At 44.3% G+C, this 24,418-nt stretch overlaps 2 protein-coding genes across 2 annotated transcripts in view; one reads left to right on the top strand and one right to left on the bottom strand.

Annotated features, from left to right (window-relative positions):
- The first annotated feature begins 1,575 nt into the window (after nt 1-1,575).
- LOC127480694 (actin-like protein 7A) lies at nt 1,576-2,793 on the top strand. The gene is given in 3 exon segments (XM_051809083.1): nt 1,576-1,941; nt 1,943-2,247; nt 2,250-2,793. Coding segments are annotated over 3 exon segments (462 nt in total). The 5' UTR covers nt 1,576-1,897; the 3' UTR covers nt 2,363-2,793.
- An 874-nt stretch (nt 2,794-3,667) lies between these two features.
- The window catches only part of ELP1 (elongator acetyltransferase complex subunit 1), a 31,432-nt gene continuing 10,681 nt past the window's right edge, over nt 3,668-24,418 (bottom strand). Inside the window, exons 11-36 of the mRNA XM_051809020.1 lie at nt 24,029-24,199; nt 23,332-23,431; nt 22,521-22,703; nt 21,636-21,742; nt 20,988-21,091; nt 20,113-20,166; nt 19,909-20,014; nt 19,110-19,225; nt 18,399-18,472; nt 17,701-17,779; nt 17,352-17,431; nt 16,343-16,483; nt 15,156-15,241; nt 13,942-14,090; nt 12,962-13,085; nt 12,447-12,544; nt 11,093-11,294; nt 10,091-10,152; nt 9,506-9,568; nt 9,325-9,385; nt 8,440-8,553; nt 7,657-7,768; nt 6,417-6,544; nt 5,859-6,013; nt 4,754-4,832; nt 3,668-3,798 (exon numbers count right to left, since the gene is read on the bottom strand). Of these exons, the coding sequence (XP_051664980.1) occupies nt 3,716-3,798; nt 4,754-4,832; nt 5,859-6,013; nt 6,417-6,544; nt 7,657-7,768; nt 8,440-8,553; nt 9,325-9,385; nt 9,506-9,568; nt 10,091-10,152; nt 11,093-11,294; nt 12,447-12,544; nt 12,962-13,085; nt 13,942-14,090; nt 15,156-15,241; nt 16,343-16,483; nt 17,352-17,431; nt 17,701-17,779; nt 18,399-18,472; nt 19,110-19,225; nt 19,909-20,014; nt 20,113-20,166; nt 20,988-21,091; nt 21,636-21,742; nt 22,521-22,703; nt 23,332-23,431; nt 24,029-24,199 (2,831 nt within the window). The 3' untranslated portion in view covers nt 3,668-3,715. The remainder of the gene's footprint in view (nt 3,799-4,753; nt 4,833-5,858; nt 6,014-6,416; nt 6,545-7,656; nt 7,769-8,439; nt 8,554-9,324; nt 9,386-9,505; nt 9,569-10,090; nt 10,153-11,092; nt 11,295-12,446; nt 12,545-12,961; nt 13,086-13,941; nt 14,091-15,155; nt 15,242-16,342; nt 16,484-17,351; nt 17,432-17,700; nt 17,780-18,398; nt 18,473-19,109; nt 19,226-19,908; nt 20,015-20,112; nt 20,167-20,987; nt 21,092-21,635; nt 21,743-22,520; nt 22,704-23,331; nt 23,432-24,028; nt 24,200-24,418) is intronic.

A 24,418-nucleotide genomic window follows, 5' to 3' on the forward strand; every position in this document is an offset into this window, starting at 1 on the left:
GGTGTGTTTGCAGCTTTGCTGTGGTACAGCCACACTAATCTGTATGTGAGCCAAAAAGTCCGGAAGAAGTGTTTTGCTTCCATTAAAGGGTTTATTCTAATTCAGAAGCTGAACTGAGCTCAGATCTAGGTTTCTACTGAGAACGCAGAGAAAAGGATTTAGAGGTCTTTCTAGTCATGTCTGCTGCCTGTCACTGAAGTTTCTCCTAAGGGATAATGTTGCAGGTGCTGGTGTGGCTGACAGAATGTGCTGTCAGTGTAGGGGAAGGAGCATCAGCTATAGCATCCACACTTTGCTGTGCCACTGAATGGCTTGACATTTCAGTGCTGCTGAACTTCCCCTCAGCTATGGAGCAGGCCTTGCCCCTCACCAGGGTGCAGGATAGCCACTGCTCAGGCTTTAAGTGGGGCAGACAATGTCTTTCTTGTACAAAGATGTATTTAAGCATTTTTATATAAAAATACATGCATAATAGGAAATGATCAGCTTTACTGTTCCCCAGAGTAATAAACTATCAAGGTTTGCAGTTGCTTGTCTGCATACGTTGAGTTTGGTACAGAAATTGTGTGGTTTAATCCTGCTCTGTTTCTCCCTATCGGAATTTTGGTGAGACTCTAATCATTTGATTATTTTCAAGATGTGAATTTGCAGAGAGGCAGCAGAGCAGTACTAATAAAAATCTGTTTCTGGGTCCAGAACTGGTGTGTACAGTTCAATTTCATCCTAAGCCCAGCTCTGACTTGTTAAGTAAGATGCCTTCTGGGTGAAATGGCTTTCAGTAAAAGAGCACGCAGAGCTTTTACTACACAAGGAAAATGCTGCTTCTAACTCTTGATAACGCATTTTGCGGGAAGAGGGTGTCCTCTTCTTCCATCCCCCCATGCAGCTGCATGTTGCTATACACACTCCAATGGGCAAATAGTAAACTTGTTGCTGCTGGAAAAGAACAAAGACATTCCTGTCATGGAACTGTCTCCAGAAATGGGTTCTTTCACCTGGTGTGCAAGGAACTGAGTTTATTTCATGCCAGCGCAGAGATGGGTGCTGGGTGGTGAATCCACAGAGCCAGCACACCCAGTTACAGCCAAGCAGTGTGTTTGTATTTTCAAAATACAGAAGTCTGGAGTTATCCAATTTCTAAATGCATGCCCACTCGATAGCTACTGGACAATCTTTTGCCTGCTTCAATTTAAAGGTACAAAGCATTTCAAATTTATTGTGCATGTTCAGTAGGTAGCTGTTTTCACTTGGACAGGGGTAACCTAAGCTTTAGAGGCGTGGCTTTCACATTATAATGAGCTAAGTTCATCTAAAGGACCCATTTTTAGCTGACTTAGCTAAGTTCAGTAAAACTTACTGAACATTGCCAAGTGCAGTGTCCAGTATCTAATTCAAGATCTCTGTTTGTGATATCTCTTTACTTGTTTCAAACTATTCTGCAACACCTTGCTGTTTTCCACTTTTCTGAGTCTTTAAAATATTTATTGTTCCCTTATGAATCACTCTGCAAGATCTCTTCTTAAACCATTCATCTTTCACCAGAATGGGGTACAGTAAGTGTGAGGGGCTCACTTAAGCTTTTGCTGACATTATTAATAATATGCCTTAATTTAGAAAGCAAAACTTAAAGAGAATAAGAAACAATAACAAAAGCACTGCCAGTCTGTGGATTCACTCTTTATACAAACTAGGGCTTCAACTGGCCCCAGAGATGAAGTAGTGCTGATGTTTTGCAATGGGAACTATTTTGGACCAAGACCAGTTGCAAATGCTTGAGAACCACGATCCTCCTCCTGGCAGACACAGGCCAGAAGGGAAAGCCACAAGATTCACAGTTAAATGCAGCTGGAGCCACAAGGGTCAGCTCATGTCTGTGTCTCAGGGCAGCCTCAGGGCCATGAAGGAAACAAAAGCAGCATTTGTAGACATTGGCACAGGTTACTTCATGTGGCTTTGCAGGGAAGCTATGGCCTTCCCACATCCTCTCATGCACAGCTGGTAAGCCCATACAGGAGACTGAGAGCAACCAAAAAGACATCTTTGTTGGAAAGAGAACTTCAGAATAGCAACATAACCTTAACACTCATCAGCCAGTAAGACATGGCAGTGGTGGACTGAAACTGTCCCAAGATACTTTGGAGTGTATTTTGCAGGTGAAGATTCAGCTGGAGGACTATGCCACGCTGTTCTGGTGTCAGTGTCCAATTACTGATAAGGAGAGAGATGATGAGATGAAGTTTGAAGAATTTCTGCTGTCCTTGTTGCCCACCAGTCCTATTTATCCATGTACTCTTATGGAAAAACCTCAGCTCTTGTGGTGGAAAGGGGCCATGGCACTTTGCATGTGTCTCCCCATCCATGAAGGTTATGTTACATGTAGCATCACTGAGATTATGCTAGCTTAGATGTCACATGTTATCTCGTAAAGTTACTAAATGTGTAGTCACAGTACTTGACAACAGCCTGAAGTCATCCCCACACCACCCAGACAGGCCACATAACTCAGAACAGCTGGAAACAAGAGGCACTCCAATGCTTCACCCTGACGAAGGAGTGTTTTACCACTCCACTCGAACAAGCCCAAGCCAGCACAACACACAGGGCACAAGACCAAAGGGCCATGCTGATACAAGGCACAAACCCACTGATCTGCAGCACTGGATGTGCTAATGCCATGCAGTAAGAACACAGGTCACTACTTTGTCATTAAATACCTCCAGCAGGCACGAAGTGCCTTGGTTTTGCTGGCATTTTTCCATAGCACCTGAAACGGCCTGCATTGAACACAGCAGCTGTTGGGCCAAAAGTAACTCAGAGGGGGCTGCTACCACTGAAAGGTTTTCCAGCCTTGCCCTCTTCCTCTGCTCCCAGAAGTGCTGCTGTTACTGCTTGCATCAGATTACAGAAGTATTCTTGGGTGAAACCCAACTCTCAGGTACGAGACCAGTTTCCAGATGACACAGTTCTGCAATGGTGCACAGCATTATCAGGGTACAGCTGCTGATCTGTCAGTGCCATACAGCAGCATTAGTCCGTCTTCTTTAAACTCAGATAATTAGTTAGGTAATTATAGGTAGTATTACCCATCAGAGCATGACACTGACACCTCCTGCCCTGCTTTTATTCATGTTTTCCTCTGCCTAAGATTTCCCTGGTGTGAACGAGCACCGTTTCGGGACAGCAATGGCTGTTGGCACTGCAGGGTTCACTCTGATGTAACAAAGCAATATTGATGAAAAACTGGTATTAGCAACATCCAGCTTCAGCAGAGAAAACAGTTAATTTGTGTAGCAACTACAACAGTTTGCTATTGGTACAGACTTACTGGTGAGATCTACAGCAGGCTGAAGTGCTTAAAATGTGGCCTGTCATCACGGCATGTACTCCCATCCATGGGAGGGAGTGATGGCAAGAAAACAGCCCATTCTGGTGGGATTGCTTCATCCAGAAGGGAGGGAACAGTGGTGGGAGATGTCGGATTCAGCCAGCAGCACTCAGAGCTGCACAGCCTTTTGCTCCCCAGCTTCACAAACCACCTCTGCAGTGAGATGTGAGTGGCTGTCCCCATGAGTGTGACACCACAGAGGTCACAGTCACAGCCGCATCAGGTGGAGGGACCCTTCACTTGCACAGCCCTAAGGACAACAACAAGCCAGGACAACAACAGTTTCTGTAAAGATATAATGAACTTATATGAAAAATTACAGTTCAGAGTTCACAGGGATTCCTTGGCTTGCAGAAGATGCAGTTTCCACTGTAGATTTTTACTGAATTTTGGTGGAGTAAGTACTTCTGGATCTGAAAAGCAAATGGAACAAGTGTCAGAACGGGGGGTAACAGCAATACAGGTTCTTCAAGAGCTGTCAACTACTTATTTCACTTTTCTTTACTTCAAAGGACACTGAGAAATCTCTCAAGATCTATCATTTCCCTTTAGTGACTGATCACCAGCCTGCACAGAGGAGTGCTGCCAGCAGAGCTGCTTACACAAGAAAATCTCTGGGGCACATCAATCCCCTCTCAGTTATTGTTACTGTTCAGAAAGAAGAAGCAACGAGCAGTGTCACAAAGCAGAACTCCATTCATTCACCTGTCACTGGGCAATCACACACAACAGCCAGCTCTCTCTGTTTGGCGTGAATAAGAGCCACAAGGTTTTTTCTGGAGCCAGCCCTGGCAAGTGGCAACAGGCAAGTCACATCTAGAGGTTCATTAGAGGATTTCCCCAGGCAATTCCAGGACTAGCAGGGGAAGAGACTGTAGGACTAGTGGGGAAGAGGGAAGACAGGGTAGTTGGGACCCTTGCTAGGTCTCTCAGCCCTAATTTTGCATTAACTGCAAGAACTTCAAGATGGCAAGGTGACATGACAGGCTGTAGCCTGCCCTGGTCAACACCATGGCCTGACTGCCAAAGCCAGATAGAAAAATTCAGCAGGTAAGTTATAAGAAAAATTATTTAACACATTCCTTAAGAAATTAGATTTTCGATTCCCTTGAAACAGACTGACATTACACACACAGGAACCAGGAGCACAACTGAGACAGTTTTAGCACAGGAATTCAGAATAAATAAACCTTGTTAAGATGGCTGCTCACTTGCCATGAGGCAGGACAGTACATCATAAAGAAAAGCAAGAAACGCCTACAGCTGAATAACTGGTACAACTGCTGGCAGGCAATGGTTGGAGAGCCTCAAAGCCCACTAACCTTACTGACATTTCACATCCACACCTAACTCAGAGCCTCAACTAACCTTGTACAACAGGAGGCATCATCCTCTTCTGCTGGTAGGCAGCCATAATGCTGTTTGCAGTTGAATTGGGTCCCAAGACCTGTAATAAGAAGCAATAGCCATGTTCCAACCTGAACTAAGCAAGGCTAAAAGCAGGGATACCCTCAAAGGAAATTCTGCTGTTAGTGTTTAAAAGCAGAAGCACCTGCCTGCAGGAGACCTCAGAGTACAATGTAACCAGGAATGTGTGATCAAGTCCAGTAATATCTCAGAAAAGTTAACATAGAGGAAGAAAGAAAACTGCTTTCTCACAGCTCTGAAGGACACAGAACCCTTATCCCAGCACCGACTGCTTCACAGCCCTGTAAATGTCATGACTTGGCAGTACTAATTTCATTACAGCACCATCAATATTTAAAGTTCTTTTGGGAATCTCAATTCCCTGTCATACAGAAAAGTGTTAATCTGTCTTTACGAGTCCTGCTGATCAGCAGTTATGGAGAAGATGTTGGGGAACATCTTGTATTCACTGTGAATGCTCAGAAATCACATATTAGAAATAAAGACTTTTACTCTGGAAGGGAACTAACTACAGTCCTAGTGATTTCCTTATTCTGCATTAAGCTGAAGCTTAGAAACCTGACATAAGCCTTCTTTTTGCAATATACTCCTTATGATATACTGGTTCAGACTAAACTGACTGGTCTGGTAGCTTTTCACTTCACAACACCAGGTTGAACAACCACTACTCTTGTACATAAAAGCTATGTTAACACTTCTACCATTAGGCCTGAAAGAGAAAACAGTGTTCCCGTGTTCTACAAATGGCTTAAAATAAAGTTTACAAAAAGAAGTCACCACTAGGACAAGGTAACACAAACCTCAGGATGTCCAAAGTGGCATTCAGTGCAAGGACACAGTAGGCTATACCTGTTGTACACATCTAGTGTGTACTGACTTGGCAGATACTGCACAGAATGTCTACTGAACCTCTACAGAAAAAAAAAAGCAAACCAGATTTTGAAAGCCAGGGAAGGATTCTGGGCTCTTGCTGAGTAATACAAAATACTGGTAAACACTTGGTATTGTATAGCAGGTGTGATAGGTATTGTGGATGAGTACAGACCAGGTCGACAGAGCTCTGATGCAGGTCTGGAGTCCAGATTTCTGGGACGGAGGTCTCCATCAGCTGCAAAACCTCTTCCAGGACTTGCTGCAGTGCCCCAGCTTGTTCATCATAACCAAAGAGCACAAGCTGCTTCAGAAGGATGTGTATATCTCCTGCAGGAGGGAAGAGAAGCACAAGCAATAGCAATTAACGCAAGTATGCTAAATAAACAGCTGCATTTCTTTGCTATCAGTGCTTAGGAAGGAGAGTGGCAACTCAGAGCTTGTTCTGTCCCTATCCAGCCCCCACAGTGCTGGAGTACAAAAGTAAGACAAACCTTGTCTGTAGAAACAGACAAGGCCTTGCTTCTCTGCTCCCAAATTTCAAATGCAGGGAGCTCACACTATCACATGTTCTTCCAACCACAGAGCCAGAGGAACTATACCAAAGTTCAACACAGATAGTTGTACAGACCAGGCAACTTTTCCTTCCAACACACACAGTAAGAAAAAGAGGGGGCACAGTGCCTCAGCTGTCCTCACAAGCAGAGTGGATTAAGACCACCAAGCGTCCTACCCTTCACAGACTCAACAGCACGAACACTTTCTCCCAGGACTTCCAGAAGGGCAATATCTTCAAAAGGACTCCCCTCCTTCAAGCTGTATTTCTTACGCTCTGCCTTGCGCCGATTCTTTGAGGATCGCCTGAAAAGGAGTGCACTCAGTTACAGGATGCACAACAGGACTGGCTGTTAACAGGGTAAGTCTGAAGGAACATCAACAGTGTGCATGAGACTTGTTATTCAAGTCCTTACTCTCTACAGTGACAGGGGACTGTGTGTAAACTTCAGCACTGTGACAAAGTTTTCAGTGCTACTAAACCCATATCCTTTGTGGTCTGAAACACCAGACAGGAGTCAAACTGTTTCTCTACCACAAAAAAGACTGCTCTGTGTTCCAGCAAGGTTAAAGCATGACTTTAAGCACAAAGCAGTAGTCACTATCAGGCAAAGATGAGCTCCACTTGAAACACTGGTGCCAGGGTTGGCACTTGTGTGTGCACATTTTAATTTTTGCTGTCTCCAGAGCCTCTTACTCATTATCACAGGAAAGCAACTTAATTCATAGGCCAGACTTAGCTGTATATTGTTCCCAAGTGATCAGCACACTCTGGCACAGGTGTGCTGAATATTAAGGCCGCATTCTCTTTCTCTTTACATCCGGTCCACAAAAAAAAAAGTTCCCTAAGAAGCCCACAATTTTTACACAACTGTATTTTTCTACATTTCAGCTGGGAATTCAGAAGTGGTCCCACAGAGTACACCAGCCTGTAACACACCACACCCCACACTGCAGCCCATATTCTTAGGAGCACTCAAATACAACGCAGACGCCCGCTGTGGGAAGACATCGGTATGAGATTTAGCAGCAACCCCCACACACCAAGTGCAGAACCAGGGACAAAGAACACAAGTCATGCGCACAAGCTGTTAATGTTTGAGAGGCTCTGCCTGTATTCTGTGTCAAGCTTTCTACAGCCAGCTATTTTGGCAACATGCCCAACACCCACAGAGCCAGATCCCGCCCAGAGTCTGTGCTCACAGCTCCTCTGCTGGGCACTCAGTTGCACTAGTAGCTTCTGGCATTTTCTCCTCTTTCCCTTCCAGTAGGAGTTAAAATAACTATGAAATGCCTGTAATTAAAGCAGCTTCAAGGCACACACAGCTGCAAGGAGGAGCATTCTAAGCACGAGCAAGCTGACCTGCCAAATGCTGATGCCAGAATAGTCACTACCTAATTTGGAGGCAGATACCTACGCTGATATCCTTGAATTGCTGTGTGAATATCTGCTGTTCATGTCACTGGCTGTCACAATACTGCTGGTTTCAGAGAAAAGCTCCAATTCTGGGCAATTTGGCATGTCATAATCTGTAAAACATGGTAACAATTGTCACAGTATGGAAAAAGATCAGAGTTATTTCAAGCTATCTCTCTGGGTGATCAATGTAGTTTGCTGGGCAGATTCATTCTACCTGCTGGTGTCCTGGAGCATTATGGCTCTCAATCCCACTCAGCCAGCACACGAGAAGAAACAGCAATTGTGAGAACAACAGTGCTCCTCTTCCCTGGTGGGGACAGTGATACTGAACAGCACAATCAGAGGGATGGCAATCTCAGCGCAGCAGATCTGCACCAGGACAAAGCATTCTGCTTTCAGAAAAATCCCCTGAGCCTGTGTGAGCTGGCAGGTGAATATGGCTACAGGTACTCAGCACAAAGGACATGCAGAGCACTGTCTCACCCAGCCAAGATGGCACTGTGGAGACAACCCTGTGTTATTCTGAAGAGCTTCCAGGTGCGTTTTGATCCCATGAAAGCTGTTACACAAGATAGCACTGAAAATACAGAATAAGGAAGGCAAAACAACCACACTCCAAGTATGGTATGAGCAGGGCGTGAGGAGAGTGCTGTTCTACCTGCTGGAGGTGCTACTGGAGCTGGGGGAGAGCACAGCTCTACCAGAGCAAAAGGAAACCACAAAGAAAAAGATGATCATAGTTACTTATGCAGGATAAAGTCATATGCACTTCAATACCAACCCTGCAGGCTCTCACAGGCCTTCTCCTTCAGCTCTCGGACCACTTGCAGGCGACTCTTATAGCGAAGAAATGCTGTTTTCTGAGAATCTAGGAAGATCAGCTGACTTTTCTGAGCTGCTCATTGAGAAAATCAGAACATCAACATTTGTGCAACAGAAACAGAAAAGCATTTTTTACACAAGCACAGTCCTCAAGAAGCTCAGAAGTCAGGTACAGAGCACACAAAAGGACTCAAGTAGAAGAAAATTCAAAGCTTATAATACAGGAGACCACCAAAGAAGATACCCTTGGATGTGGAGTGAATTAACCTGCCATACAAGTGTTTTCTAGCAGTCTCGTTTCTGATACACGAAGACCAGAAAGTTCTGTGGCTTAAGTCTCTTTCCATTAATTAGATTTAAACTAAAGAAAAAAAATTCAACTAATAAAGTCCATAATCTGAGAAGAAGAACAACGAACAATGGTAACAAAACATCCTCCCTGGATGGGAGAATACAGCTACCAAGTATTTTTTTTCCTCAGAACTACTCAAAACTTATAGCTGCTACCCATTTTCCTAGTTCGTAGCCCTGCTGCCACATGTTCTCTGGAACCAGGACTGTCCTGCTTGTTCATGGACATACACACACAGACACCTTTTCAGTTTGTGACTGTGAGCTCTGGAAAAGCTTAAAAGGAGCCTGACTAAGTTAAAGAGAGCCCATGACACTGCAGGGCTTCGATATGCATTGAGCAGAGCCAAACGCTGCTAACTGAGATGCATCAGTTAGGTGGAAGCAAAGCTTCCACACAGCTTCCAGTACTGGAGTGCTGTGACTTCCCTCAGAGCCAGTAAAGACCTTCTTTAGCCTCTATAGCACAGAGATCAGATTTTTGCAGATTCACCTTCCAGAATAGCAGGTTTCAAGTTGGTCTCCAAGATATCCAGTCTATCATACTTGTGAATCTAGATTAGGGAAAGGAAAGAATGTATTATTTAAGGATCTAACCCAGATCACATCCCTTTGTTCTTGCACTCTAAACAAGTACTTCCTTTCCACAATTCTTGCGCTCTGAAATGTCTTACCAGCCTTAAAGCATCTTCCCAAAGAGCCCCTTCTAAGAGCAGGAGAACAGCCTCTTCATAGTCCTAGAAGGAAAGAGCAACCATGGGCTGCTACTGATGCTAGTAATACACATTCAGGTAGCAGCTATTCAGATGCATACTTCTGTGCAGCAGCATCACAGTCAAGACAGGAAAACACTGCTATGCCAGGTACTTTGAAGTGTTGACATAAAAAAGCCAAACAAGCAAACAAAAACCACAAACCCACCACAGCTATGTTACTCCTCCCACAGTAAGGGGAAACCCCTCTGGAACTCTGTCTTCCTTACTCCAGCCCTCATGCTTCAGCTGTCTGAGACAAAAGGTTTCCATATCAAAGCACGGGCAGCTTCGTGAGTGGAAAAACTCAGGGACACAGTGTTTATCCCCACCCTGCTCACTGCATCACCTGGACCTGCTCTGCCCTCCCCAAGGGAGCCCATGGCACAGACTGTTTTGCTGTCAGCATGCACGGAGTCACATGTGGTGCAGGAGAACAGAGAAAACACAGATGGTGTATCTGACAGAGGGTATTACTGGGGCACAGACACGAGGGTGATATGTTACCTGAGAGTACTGTTCCAGGAGTATGGCTGCCTCTGCATGCCTTCTCTGTTCAACTAGTTTTCCTACAAGAAAAGGTGGAGTTTCAGCTTTTCAGAAACAGCTAGATTTTGTGCCACAGAACTGCAAAGCAGAGGAAAATCCCACTCACTGAAGCACTTCCTATCTGCTCACACACACACTCAATCACTAAATTACAGCTGTAATTTAAGAAGGGCACCAGAAAAAAGTACTAAAGGCAAGACATGAAGGATTCAAAAAAAGCAAATACTGCAGTATCCAACTGTGGAAGACTACACTCCCAGAAGCCATATTCCCACTGTGTTAAGCGGGCCCTTCACAAACTTGACCTCTGGGTAAGGCTAAAATCAGGACAGTGCTCCATTTCTCTTGCTGCAATATATGCCAGGTCCACAACACATCTCACACATGCAGTCTGAGATGCACTAGTGAGCACAAATTCTGAGACCAGTTGCCTTTTTCTCCTGCATCAGGACAGCACAGAGTTTTACATGTACCACGTGGTCCTAGCTGCTAGCAGGCTTTAAGTGGAAAACATTAAAATGCAGCTCTGAATTATCCAATAGCTTTCAAGATCTGTGATTAGGCACAGTACTTGCATCAGTGATGTCCAGAGGCCTCAGTAATGTCACACACTTCAGAGCATGTCTATTCCCTGAGGTTAACCAAGGAGGCAATTTGGAAGAGCAGTTTAGCAACCAGTTGCAAGGAGACAATGCAAGAAGGAGTCAGCATGGGACAGCCAAGGCCACAGCTAGCTTGGCAACTCCTGGGCGCCTACCAACATAGCTCCAACACATTTAGGTTCTTTTGAGAAACAAAGGTGATTGCACAAATCCTTGGGAAGCAGGGGATCTTTGTTCTCATTTAAAAAAAATGCTGCTGAATACTGAGGGTTTCACTGAATTTTAGAAAAAACCAAAATGAACCATAAATAACAACAGCCACTTCTGCTCTGCACACTTCCATCTCCTCAAGGCCTACCTGCCATGCTCCGTGCCAGACTGGACAGCTTATCCTGTGTGTAACCAAGCCGTGATGCCATGCACAGGGCTTGCTGCCAGCTGCCACTGCTCTGAAAAGCATCAAGTGCTTTGGCAAAGATGCCAGCACGAGCAAATACCAACGCAGCCTGTTCATACAGCTGCTTCTGAATCAAGTACTCCCCATATGCATCACTGATATCCTGCAAGAAGAAAAATAAAAAGTTAGCTGTAAAGCCGTAGCAGTCCTCTGTTAGTAAATATTAAGGGCCCATCAACAAAAACCTACTACCCCCTCCTCCAAGGGGTTTTCAGGCACAATGTTTCTACCTAATTTCAAACTTTTTATTAAGCCAAAGGCTGATGATCAGCACATGGAGACATTTCGCAGGGCCAAAGCAAGTGACGTGGGGAGGTACCTAACTCTCCAAACCAAAGGCCGGGTAAACTAGATACTGCAAGAAATCAGACCCTTCTTCCCCACTCACATGAGCAGTTTTTGTCAGAATGTCTCTCTGAACCAACTTAATTCAGGAGGCAAACATTGGCACAAGGGAACAAGCAAGCCCTGCACTTCTAGGCACAGGCTATTTGAAGCTCACTAGCTCCATAAGGAAGGGGCAGGTGATTTGACTTGAAGGATACAAAAAGAATAGAAGACTCCCGATGAATCACTCAGGAACAGACGTCCCTCATGAGTAAAGAGTCCTTTCTGCTTTCACTGTGTTGCAAATAGACCAAGTTTCTATATTTCCCCTCTTACTCAATCTACTCCTTTTACAAAGGCTTCTGTGTTGTGTATTTACAATAGCTAAATAAAATTATATTAAATGCATTTACATTTTATCTCAGCCTTGGGCAAGCTAAAGTTCTTCAGTAATACCGAAACCAACAAGGGACACTACATAGTACAAAACTGCACAGCTGCAAGTGTCCCAAGCTCTATAGCACTTTTCAGAATAGTTTAAGGATAACAAAGCATCTCCACACAATCTGCAAGCCAGACAGAAATCAAGACAGGAAGAAGTCTTTCTGTGGTAATGGAAGTTCATCAGCACACCACAAGATAGTGCAGCACAAGAAACAGGAATTCCATGTGCTCTCTGGGTCACGGGACCAAAGAAATAACAGCCAGTCCTTCAATGACCAGGCCCCATAGGGTTAGTCCTAATAGTCATTCCAGCCATCATCTCAGAGGAGCGTCTCAGACAACACTGGAACAGCAATCACCTGCAGAACCTGCACACAAGCAGCTGCTGTTTCATTCCTGCCCTCATGCAAAGTGCTGAGGACATGCAAACACCTGAATAAGAGATTGAAAAGCATGGACACTGCAGTGTCACATGCTTACACACCTTGTACTCCTGAGTGCTAGAGGGGTACAGCTTCAAGGCTTCACCATACAGATTCTGATCCTTCACCAAGTTCAGAAATTCAGAGAAGTGTTCAGGACCTGCAGAAATAATGTACTTTTCATAAAAGTAAAAGAGAAAGCACACAGCCCTCACAGCTTTCCCACAGTCTGGGTTCATTACATCAAGAAGCAACTAGAGGTGCTTGGGTGGAAGAGCAAAAAAGCACCTGTTCTACTACTGTAAAATCAGGGTGTTCACTTCCTTGAGGTTTGCTCCGCTTTTGCACAGATACCAACTGGGCACAAGTCACTTAAGCAGGAACAAAACAAAACTTAGGCTTCCTGATCACTCCCTGCACCAAGCTACCATTCAAAAAGCATGCAGCAGAAGTTCACCATGCATTACCAGGAGGGAAGATGACCTTGTGCAATCCTTCTCTTTCTTCAGATATTTTACCCAAAAGGCTACCCAAAATTAAAATGTTACACTGCAGAAGTTCTCCTTAGGACACCTACCACATTTGCTGAGGTGCCCAAGAGCTTTTGTGTATCTCTTCAAGTGTCTGTCTATTGTATATCGCTGATAATTGGTTTCCATTTTCCGAAGGGTATTTAAGAAGGGCAAGTATTCTTTTGGGTCCTGCAAAGAATAGTAAGAACTGCAGTTGAGCTAATATGCTAAAATCCTTATTTGCTGCCATCCTTACCAAGAAAGAGTCCCATATTTGAAAGTATGTAATACCCTAAAAAAAGGCTTTTTTTTTTTTCTTTCCAAATGTAAGTAATTTCAGAGATCAATTCTGTATATGTACTCTCGCCAGGAATTATTAACTTAAATTACCTGCCTCCCACATAGACTTTGGCAGTATCTAAAAGCTGGTGACATTTAAATTTCAAGGCTGTTATGTCATATCAGATATTAGTTGCTATTAGATATTATCATGTATAAATTTGCAGCCATAAAGCTGATCGATGTCCCCCACACCAAAGGTCATAAAACCCATTAACATGAATAGGGTGTTCTAACTGATGGACAGAGCCTTTACTGTAACATTAGGAAACTCTGCAGATCCTGATGGGCATTTCCACTCAGAGACTTCACATTAAACCTTTGTGAAGATACACACTGCTATCATAAGCACCACTAAATAAGCAAGAATGGCAAGAGTACAGAGCTGGGAATGGAAAGCATGCAGTCACAACACTTCAGACACCAGTACCTCCCTTCCACAGAGGTATTTTGCCCCACTGCTCTAGAAGAACACCATTTCACCTTGAGTACAAGTTTCCAAAACTGTACTCAAGAAGTACTAAGGGATGTAGAGATGTGACAGCTTCTGAGCACCACCCCAAGCACACATAGGACTTCTGAGCAACTGGAATCCTGCCTGGGTAGAGAGCCATTACTAACAGAATATGCACTCTCATCTACAGACTCCAAAGAACCTTTGAGAAAGCAAAAAATTAGTTCCTTTGCTGGAACTATAAGCAAAGACCTTTTGAGACTTCTCTGCCACCATGATGACTAAATCAAAGTCATATGTCCCCAAGGAATACTCATACAATTCGTTGACATCCACAAGGAAAAGCAGGTACTTCAGTGCTTCTTCTGCACTCACGGCTTTGATATCTGGAGTAACGCTTTCTGTAACAAGATAAAGAAGCTATGATATGATCTGTTACACCACCAGCAGTGGAACCCTGATGTGAAGGAAGGATGCATCCTCAAGCACAACCCTGACATCAGACAGGGACCCTCAAACTAACAGCTTATTCTGTCTTGCAGAAGTGGTTACTTTGCCTTTCCTGGGCACCTTCAAGAACCATCCCAAGCACAGTAAATTCTTAAATGTGCAACTGTGACACCTTAGAAGCATCAGCACAAAATTAAGGTTTGCCAGCCTGAGACACTAGGACCCAGAATAGGAACTCTCTATCCCATGCTTGGAGAACTAGAGTTCCAACTGGAAACCAAGAACAGGTCCAACTCTGGGGTGTCTGCTGACAAACCTAGATAAAAGGATGAGCTCAGGGCATGTACAGGAGCATATCTTAGCTGATATGCTGCTGTACCTAAACACACAGAAGTTTCAAGTACATTTGTTTTCTGGTTGACTCCATAAACAGTCACTTTAAAATAATTTTCTGGGTGAGCCATGCTAACAAATGAAAGTGTTGAGGAATGCATTCACAGCAGGCAGCTCGGTGTGCAGCTGCAGTGGGAGCTGCAGGCTGAGCTCTGGGGGCCGTGAACTGCCAACCCTTTGGGCCTGGGGACCTGTGGCCCAGCCACGAGACCAGACACTTGGAGACACAGCAGGAGCTGAGGACCACCATACTTCTGTGGGGAGAGACTGTGAGGGTATAAAAGCCCTTGTAGGCCAGGGGGTCCTTTGTTCAGGGTCCCTTCTCACAGGCACTGGCTTGAGTTGTTATTTTGTTATTTAGCTATTGCACCAAAATTAAATTATTTTAAGGATCTGGACATCTGAGACTCTCCTGTGCAACACCTGGGGTTGAGCTGGTAAGGAAACCTGATCTGACCGTGTGAGTGTGGGGTGTGTAGCTGCAAAGGGGCTTCAGTCCCAGCTCAGGTGGTGTGAGTGTGACTACCAGAATGGCTCTTGGATGGTTGGACAGGGAAGTTTCCTTAACAGAAAGCTCCTGCAAACCACCCATTTTCAAAACTTTTGAGTTCTTGATACAAAACCTCGAAGATCATGAACCTTCTGGAGAGCAATTTCCAGTTCTGGTGGACTTTTCTTTACATGTGCTGTCAGTATTGATAGGCAGTATCTGAAAAAAAAGGGAAGTAGTGAACGAAAAAGTGGGAAGGCAAACACTGCTTATTCCTTTTTTAACACGGTTTTTGCAAGTTCTAATTTATGTTTTAGTAACAAAAAAAAAAAAAAAAAAGAAACTTCTCAGACCTTTCTAAAGGAAGGTAGGAAACATGGGAAAAGAACAGAATATACCAGAAAGGTTTTTCTACTCAGCATGACTCCTCAAACATGTCACAAAGCTGGAGGTTTGTTTTGAGTACAATGAACTTCCTTACCATGCCAGCCAGCATAATGAAGAGAACACATGTCTCTCTGAAAGTTCAGATAGCTGGACAGTTTTCAAAAGGAAATTTGGCATGAAAATAGCCTATTTTATAAAATGAAAGCTTTGTAGGATGTTATTTTTACTTCGATACATTTCAGAGTTACTATTTCAAAACAGCTTTCCACCTAAGGACATGCTTTGTTTTCTGAAACAGTTTGCTGAAAAGTGTCTAAATTCTCAGGGCTCAGCAGCAACTCACCACCTGTTGCTCCTCTATCCACTGTTTAACATGTAAGCTGCCCCTAGTTCAACACCGTTTCACTAAACACTGTTATTATCCCATTTCCCCACCTTTTATCCTTGTCTGGTGTTGATTCATCCAAGGAGGATGGCTACCAAAAAGCTAATAATTCAGAAATATGCAGCTGATGATTTACAAAACAATTCAGTCTCAAATGAAACAGCTGAGGTCTCTGCAAAAGGCCAGCTGCTTCAAACAGTCAGCAACCCACTGATATGGGAATCTTGCTCATGTCTCTCCACCCCCATACCACACTGATCCTAAACAGACTGTACTTCTTGAACCCTTATAAGCATCCTGCACCTATTATTTTAATTCTGGTAGTAAAATGCTGTTTTGCTATGTGTGGAATTATCAGATGTTGTGGTTTCCAGGACAGCATCCTCAGCAGAAGGAAGGTATGGTATACCTAAGTTTTGTGGAGCACAAGCTCATCTCAGAGAACCTGAAGCAAAATAACTGATGTCAAAGACAGCTTTGCTTTCTGCCAGTGACTTACTAGAAATCTCCCTAATGGTTCCCTTCACCTACAAGAAGAAAGCACTCACTTTTGAGGGTCAATGTGTTCCATGGCAGCTCTCAACACATCACATATGAGGTTAACTTTCTTCTGATCAGAATGCTGGCGTGGTTGGGTATTACTGCTACCATTCACAGATGGGTACATGCTCTTTGTAAAATCTTCTTCTCTAAATAAAAACAGATGACATGAATAACAGCAGTGTCCATCAGACAACCCAGAACAAAGACAATAACATTAAGAAACACAAATGCATGTAGAAAATTACTACTCAGTAAGATAGCTGTCATGCTGTACTGACACACAGCCTGCCACTCTACCAGAAAGCTCTCCAAAATCTCTTATCAGTCCCAACTGATTGTCAGCCAAGAGAGGCATTAAAAAACCACAACAAATGGTCAGAGCAACTACTTCAGTTGCACAAAAAAACCCCAACCAGTAAACAAGATTTACAAGATACAACTGTCTGCTACTAAATCCAGTATGGATTTATCCACTGAGCACTTTTGAAAAATAAGACATTTGCTATTATTTCTGGTCAGGTCAAAACTGAAAATAAAATAGAACAGCAATGTGATAGCTCCAGCTCCTAAACAATTACTTACTTCAGCAAGCTTCAGAAGTCCTGAAGCTACCAATGCCTTAGAATGTCATCACTCAACCTTAAGAAAGAAGTCAGGGGACCTGATTTGGAAATCCAAGCAAGTATCTTGGCCTCAGGCTCTAGATAAGCAGTGCCATCTTGTTCCTCTTTATGTGGGAACAAAACTTTCTGTTCTCATTTACTGCTGGACAGCAAACCAGAAGACAAGTCAAAGCAGTCGGACAATGTATTAACTCCTTGCTGCAAAAATCTAATGGCTGCTTGCAAGCTGGAATTCCCAACAAGACACACTGTCTCTGAAACTCGGGCCTTTATGACTCAACATGCCAGATTTCTGACTCTGTGCACCCACATTGAAGACCTGCCAATATTTTGACAAAAGTATGTACCACCACTGACTACATACATGTTCCATTTGCAGAATTATACTCACTTCAGTTCCGTGAAAAATAAGTTGATATAGTTCACAGAATCTATTTGCCTGATAAAGGTTTCTGTGTTTTCCAGAAATACCTGAAATGAACAAGAGTATTACCACTGTTACTCTGAATATTCTTGGTACATTAAGTACAAGAAAAAATTCAGAGACTTTCTCTGAAAGTACAGGGTGAAGGAAATGCTAAATCTAATCTGCCTGCATGATGATGTCGCAGTGCAGAGCAGTGCAGGGCAGCCACCTCTCCTGAAAGCACCACCTACTCTTTTGAACCCAGTGTTCAACAGTGGTGGATTCTAGGGTAGATTAGCATGCCAAACACCACAATAGAACTGGGCATACTTGCCTTGGGATTGTGGTCATAGAGAAGATTAAGGTTGATTCGCAGCTTCCTCATACACTGAAAAGCTTCCCTGAACATAAGCCTAGAGGAATGAGTCAAGTTGGACAGTTTACATAGTGGATAAGATGCAATATCCATAAATAAAGGCAACTGACTAGAGCTAAGCGCAAAACCAGAGGGAAGAGAACAGCCCCATGCTATAAGCTGTGTAGATTGCCTTCCTGAAAAAATGTGCAAAGTCAGCACTGTTCATTGCCAGCCCTTGCACTGGGACACACCAGCGTGCCAGGTCGATGAAGCAGTATGTAACTTGCATTATTTTCTCCTCATAAAAAGAGAGTGCTACATTTTAACCTAATGGATCAACTTCTGTTTCAGAAAATTTCAATGTAAGTGAATTAAGTAAAAAATGGAAAACAGCCAGCTTCGTCATGAAGTGATTGAGAAGTCTGGAGAATGAAGCAGATGATTTCTCCCACCCACACAATCTCCGCACATGTAATAAACCCTTCAGTGGTGAAGTGAGAAGGACCTGGCACTGCTGAAAGATGGACTTCTCAGCTGGTAGCCCCAGAAACTGTTTCGTTCCTTCTAATAAGGTCAATTCCCCTGAGTTTAGCCTCCCTCTCTTTTCCAGGTCAGTCAGCTTCCAACAGCTCAGACCAGGGGAAAGAAGACCCAAATACACCAGTGCTATTTACCTGTCTAGCCACTTCCGAATCTGGGCAAGAACCAGAGCTCTGTGGTGAACAGTCTCCAGATTTCCTCTTGGCATCTGTAACACAAGATTCACACAGTTACTTATTTGCAGTTATTCTACATTGTAGGCAAAGTGAGGGCTTGCCAGTTTTCTAGGCCTGTCTGCTACTTGCAGGTGCATGGGCCTGTTTGTGCACTTCAAAGGACATGAATTTCAGTGACCTTGGAAAAATATCTGAGAATTCTTCTCAGTTCAGAAACATTCCTTCATCAGGAGGCTAGACTCCTCTCAATCAGGCAAGACTCAGAGCAATCTGATCAGGTTATTCAGGTTAGCCCTGCCCCAGGGAGGATGTCGGGCTCCACATTTCCAGTGGTGCCTTTCAAATGACATCTTTCTCCATTCTGTAAATCTCTGCTGGTTCTGAAGAGTGAGCTTAGCACTTCAGACAAACTTAGTGCCAAGGCTAATGAAGGGCTGCTAGCAAGTCCTAGGAAGTGAGCCTGAGACTCATGGTGAGAAGCCACAATATGCAGCACTACGCTACCTTAGCCATTAAGAATTTGCATTGTCCTTCCCAGTTCTGTTCACACCCAGCTGCCTGTGCTGCAGCACTACAGGGCTGTTTGCATGATGGCCAGGTGCTGCCCACTGAGACGGCCCCCTACACACCCTGACAGCAGAGCTCAGCAGACACGGGCAGAGCACTGACCTGCAGCACAACCTTTGTGTCCTGGGGAACAACGGTGACGATGCGTGACCCTCGCTCCACCTTGCGCAGGGTCTCACTGTTGGGTGCAGCAGCACTGCTCAGGCCAGCCTGAAGGGCTAAGACAACATATGTATCAGCACAGGGCACGCTGCAGCACAGTGCCCCAGTAAGGCCCTGCTGTGTAGCTCTACGAGTTTGTACTGGACCAACTGAGTCAACAATACACCAGTGATCTCCAACAATTCCTGACAGGATGAGAACCTCTCAGTGCCAATCCCTGCTGTACCTGTACACAAAGCAGAGCTATGTCCTCTATACAAGAGGATCACAAAGCTCAACAGAGCAGAGGAGAGAAGCATAGAAAGGTGCAAAGCACTATTATGTTGTCATCCTGCCTTTACCAAGGTCATCATACTTCTCATAGCCAGGTACCACCAAAAACTCTTTCTACAGTAATCCCTTCTCTACCACACCCCCACAAATAGCACACAGACTGTTCTTTTTTCGGACATGGAGGGGAGGGAGTGAATTCAGGGCTAAGCTTTTGAAAATAGTGAAGGGACAACAACTACAGGACAAATACTGCTCCTTGTGAGAAGCATGTGATATATAAAGTCAGTTCCCTGCATTTCTTGCTCTCTGATAGATTTCTGAAAGCAGCTCTCTTACTCTCGTCTCTTAAGCAGTTCCTTTGAGGGACCCAAATACAGCAGGTTTGGATGTGAAAAATGGGGACATCTTGTCTTCCTAGACAATGGCCATGAGCTACCAGCAGCAGGCAAACAGTGCTGACATTTACCTTTCACGGATAAGTTCTTTAAGCAGAAGCACTGACAGGTGTGGGAGCTGGTTGTCACCAACAAAAACTCATTGTATGTTGTGAATGAGGTGATGTTGGAAGCAACCTGTAGAAAAATGAAGTTTATCATTGTATAGACCAGAACAGGAAAGCTGCCTTTGGCAGAAGAAAAGAGGATGCAACAAGGGACAAAAACTTTGGTACCTCAACATCATTAACAAAAAAACGGCATCGATCTGTAAGGCCCAGGATCACCTCCTGTAATAAAAAGGATGAAAACTATGAGCTATCAGCATCACAACCTCCACGATTTTACAACATTGACAAGCACTGGATTGAAGTACCTTACAATTAGGTAACGAGTACCTCCTGTGAATTACTTAGAGAAGCTGCACAGGAATTCATGCAACCTCTATTCCAGTAGGGCTCAAAGTTAAACATCTTTAAAAAGTGTTGGCTGAAAATTCGCCTCCCCTGCAACTGCACAGTCATAAAACAGAAGCAGAAACCACACCAGATATTTAGGTTTTTCTATTCAGCAGCACTTTGGTGCAAAATACCAGAGGAAACACAGCAGAGTATAGCAAAGCAGCTTCATACAGCATTCACCGGGATGCACACTGAACAAAAGAAACCCTGAAACTATCAGCAAAACAGCCATTCACTCTTAAAGCTGTTGCAGCTATCAAGAAACCAACACCAATAGGAAACACCAGCAGTAGGAGATCTGAGTAACTCAGTGCAGCCATATTTGCTAATAGGTTAAGTTCGTATAAAACAGAGCAAAATACTCCTTTCAAACAGAGCATGGCAGCGACTGCTGGAAATTTTCCATCTGAAATTTCTTGCTCTTCAATAACATTATTTGTTATAGTAATAGATTGGGGTGATTGGGTGTTAACTGCAATCCATCAGAAATGCTTTGGAAGGCAAGGAAAGATATGCTCTCAGGTCTGCACAGGGCCTTATGAGAAACGCCTTAAAGAAGTATCATTGGACCCTGTGCAGAGGATCACGGTGCACTTTTGACACAGAGAACAACTGAGTCAGGAATTTAATCTGCTCACAGTCTCACTTACTTCATCACTGATCCTTGTGATAGAAGTCTGAACACAAGGGTAGGGGAACTGAACAGCAGAGCCACTGCTCGTCCGCCAGGGCTCAAGGACTGGAGTAGAAGCCTCTGAGAAGAAAAGAAGATTCAATTGTTTTCCAGCCAATCAAAAATTCAGACATGAAAACCACATGGCACAAGAAAATCAGAGTTGGGAATAAGCTACACTATCTGACAGAGGGGAGGAATGCCAAGACAGAAGTTCAGGCTCAGGAGACAAGAAGGCATTCACTTCTGGGGCTCAGTAGCACCTTTATTCCATCATAGAATGAGAGAGAAGTACCAAGGATGTGGCAGCCAGTCAGCACTGAACTTTGTGTGTGTGCATATATATATGTGTGTGTGTAAATATAAATATATAAACACATACACACATACATAAATACATATACAAATACATACATACATTTAAAAAGTTAACAATGTTAATTGCTTTCTCATACAAATCACTAATTTCACCCCATTTCTGGGAGCAGAGGGAGCATGAAAGGCAGCACCAGCTACCCAGCAAGAGTCACTCAAGTCCCTGAAAGTCAAATCATCTCACTAAACCTTTTAAGAAATCTGTAATAACTACAACTAAGGCCAGGTACTTTAACAGGGCCCAGCTTACCCCACAGGTATTTTAGTATCTGTCTATCAGCCAGCTGCAGAGCTACAGTTTTGGTCACTGGGCTGCAGTACAGGCTGATCACTTCTCCATCTACAGGCGTAGACAACCTGAAGCAAGACAGAGGAAAACACAGAATATCAGTAACAAGAGATACACTTAAAACCTATATCCCACCTTTCCTGTGGCCAGATGGAAAGATGCATATTTCCAGCAGGGACAGATAGTTTGTTCAAGTAAGGATCTTCTGCAGTCTTTTCACACCTGTGCCAGCTGACATGGGCACCACAGAGCACCAGCAACTCCAGCCAACAGGCATTTGCCTAACTGCTGGATACTGTGTGCATGCCTGCAGCATTCTGAAACCCACACTTCTTTTGTTCTGTTCTACAGTTCATATGTAAATCAGCCTATCTTCGCTGTGTGAGTGCTGCAGAAAGCAACTCTCCAGATCTCTGTGAAGCCTATTTCTGTACTGCAAGTGGCTTTTTTTTTGTGTGATCTGTTTTAATTCAACTGGCCCCACAAAACCAGCAGGTGAGGAGGAGGAGAAAAGCAGTTACAAGGGCTACTAGTCCCCTTCTGGACCTTGATAGTGGTGGGAATTCAGTGTCACGTCCCATCCTCCTGCCCTGAGGGCCTGGAATTCAAGGGAACAAAGCTATCCTGTACTGACACAGGCATGTTAGCATGCACACTGCTGTTGGGCTGGGTGTAGGCATTAGGACTACACCCAAGTGCTGACCAGTAGGCAGTTTAATGAGCTGTTTGGTTCTCCTGCAGGAAGGGAGTCAAATTCCCCAACCCACAGCCTCCAGGCTGCAGTCTAATAAGAGGCTGTCCAGAGGTGTTCTCAGACTTCAGTCACAGCTGACAGATCTCTAGTACCGTAAATTCAGGCGCTGTTCCTCAGCTCCAGCCACGTGAGGCACTGCAGTCAGATGGTGAAGGACAGACTGAGCAACGTGATGACCTTGACCAACCACCAGGAAGCTGCCATCTGGCAGCCAGGTGAGAAATCGGAGCCCCAGGGGATCCATCACTTCACCGTTTTCACGGCCCACATCAACCCTGTCACAAAATAAGAGAGACTGGGAAGCAAACGGAACTTGATTTCAGTAAGCCACCTCACTGGAGAGGCAAAGGTCTTCCTAGGCACAGCCAGCCTGGCTGCTCAGATATGCAGCGTGGCTGGGAAGGCTCCAGTGCAGAAACAGAGACACTCAAAGCATGAATCCTGCCACAGGCTGGGCTGGAGGCAAAGGATGAGAACTAGGAAGCTCCTTTTGCTTTCCCTAGGTAGTACTGCTTCCATACCAACTGCCTCAAGGAACAAATGAAGAGCAGAGTGAGATTTTTAACCTTGTCACTGTCTGCCATGCAAGCAACTCAGTTGTTCAGTGTGCCATGATCATGGGCCTGGACACTGTGCTCCTGCTCCCAGAGACCAACTGCAGCACCGGGCACAGGAAAGGGTATCTCAGGACTGGCACTGAGAGTCACTGCTTCCACCAGACAGGGACCTCAGTCAAGGGCACTTCTCAGCACTAGTTGCAGCCACAGTGTCAACAAAATGAAACCATGTTATCTGACAACCTCTTAAAAATCTTGAGACAAGTGCTCAGAGCTGTGACCTTTAAAGCACCCAGGTAGGCACAACACTCTTCTCGACACTACAGCTGTATTAGTTCTACATTACCTGTAGGTTTTATCCAGGTGTGGTGTTTCCACAGCTGCTTTAAATCCATTTCCACCCACAGCTCCTAACTTGACAGTAGGGTCATTCACTGTACTCTGTCCTAGCAAACACAAAGCAGAACAAAGCAGAGTTTAGAGATCCTCTCAAGAGAGCCCCTTCCAGCTTCAATCTTATCAAAAGTAGATCAAACTACATCAAACTATTAAAAAAGTCAGACAACTCCATTCCTACTTGTACAGCCAACACATAATTCTCATTAACACTCACTCTGGAGCAGACAGTTACTTTGTGAGGTTACAGTACAAAACAGAGACAGCAGTAACAGCCTGTTTCCTCACAGCACACTATGTAGGACTGCTTTGGGAAGATTCTCGGACATCTCCAGTGCCAATCAGCAACATGCCATCAGAACAGATTACACAAGATACTGTGTGCTGCACTCAAGCTGAAGCTAGTCAGGGGGATATTACCAGCAAACGAGTATTGAACACTGTCTTCTCACAAAGTCAATGCACCACCAAAATGCTTCTTTGTCACCCAAACTACTGGACATGAGAGCAGAGTTTGAACCCACAAATAAACATGTCTTGTTCCTAACTACTAAAGGTTTGCCTGGCTACCACCCTACTAGTCCCTCAGGGTACTGCTCTCAGGAACACAGGCTTTCTTTCAACAAGGTTGTGCAACATGCTCTCACCATATCTGTACACAGAGATTCTGTTATCAGCATCCAGGACAGCCATGTCCCCACTATGTTTGGGATCTGTGTGAAATGCAACCTGATTAACTGCCCGTTGGAGCTGGAGCTCATAGGTACACATGGGTGGAGGCACCACAGCATGCTGGAACACTGTGACAAGCACTTTATCTGTGGGAAAAAAAAGAGAAGAAAATCCAGGCTGCGTCCCACTCCAAATGTTAGTGAGGCTCTTGTTGGGTTCTTTAGTGGTAGTAGGAATAATGTTACAGGAAAATATTTGCTGTTAACTTATTAGCAGTTAACTTCACTGACCCACCTCTGAGGCTTCCACCAATTACACGGACCCCCTCAGTAACAGCTTTATAGAAACAACAGTAAAAGAACCAT

The sequence above is a fragment of the Manacus candei genome, unplaced genomic scaffold, assembly GCF_025592945.1.
Source record: "Manacus candei isolate 608988 ecotype Guabito, Panama unplaced genomic scaffold, ASM2559294v1 h1tg000074l, whole genome shotgun sequence".
Classification (NCBI taxonomy): Eukaryota; Metazoa; Chordata; class Aves; order Passeriformes; family Pipridae; genus Manacus; species Manacus candei.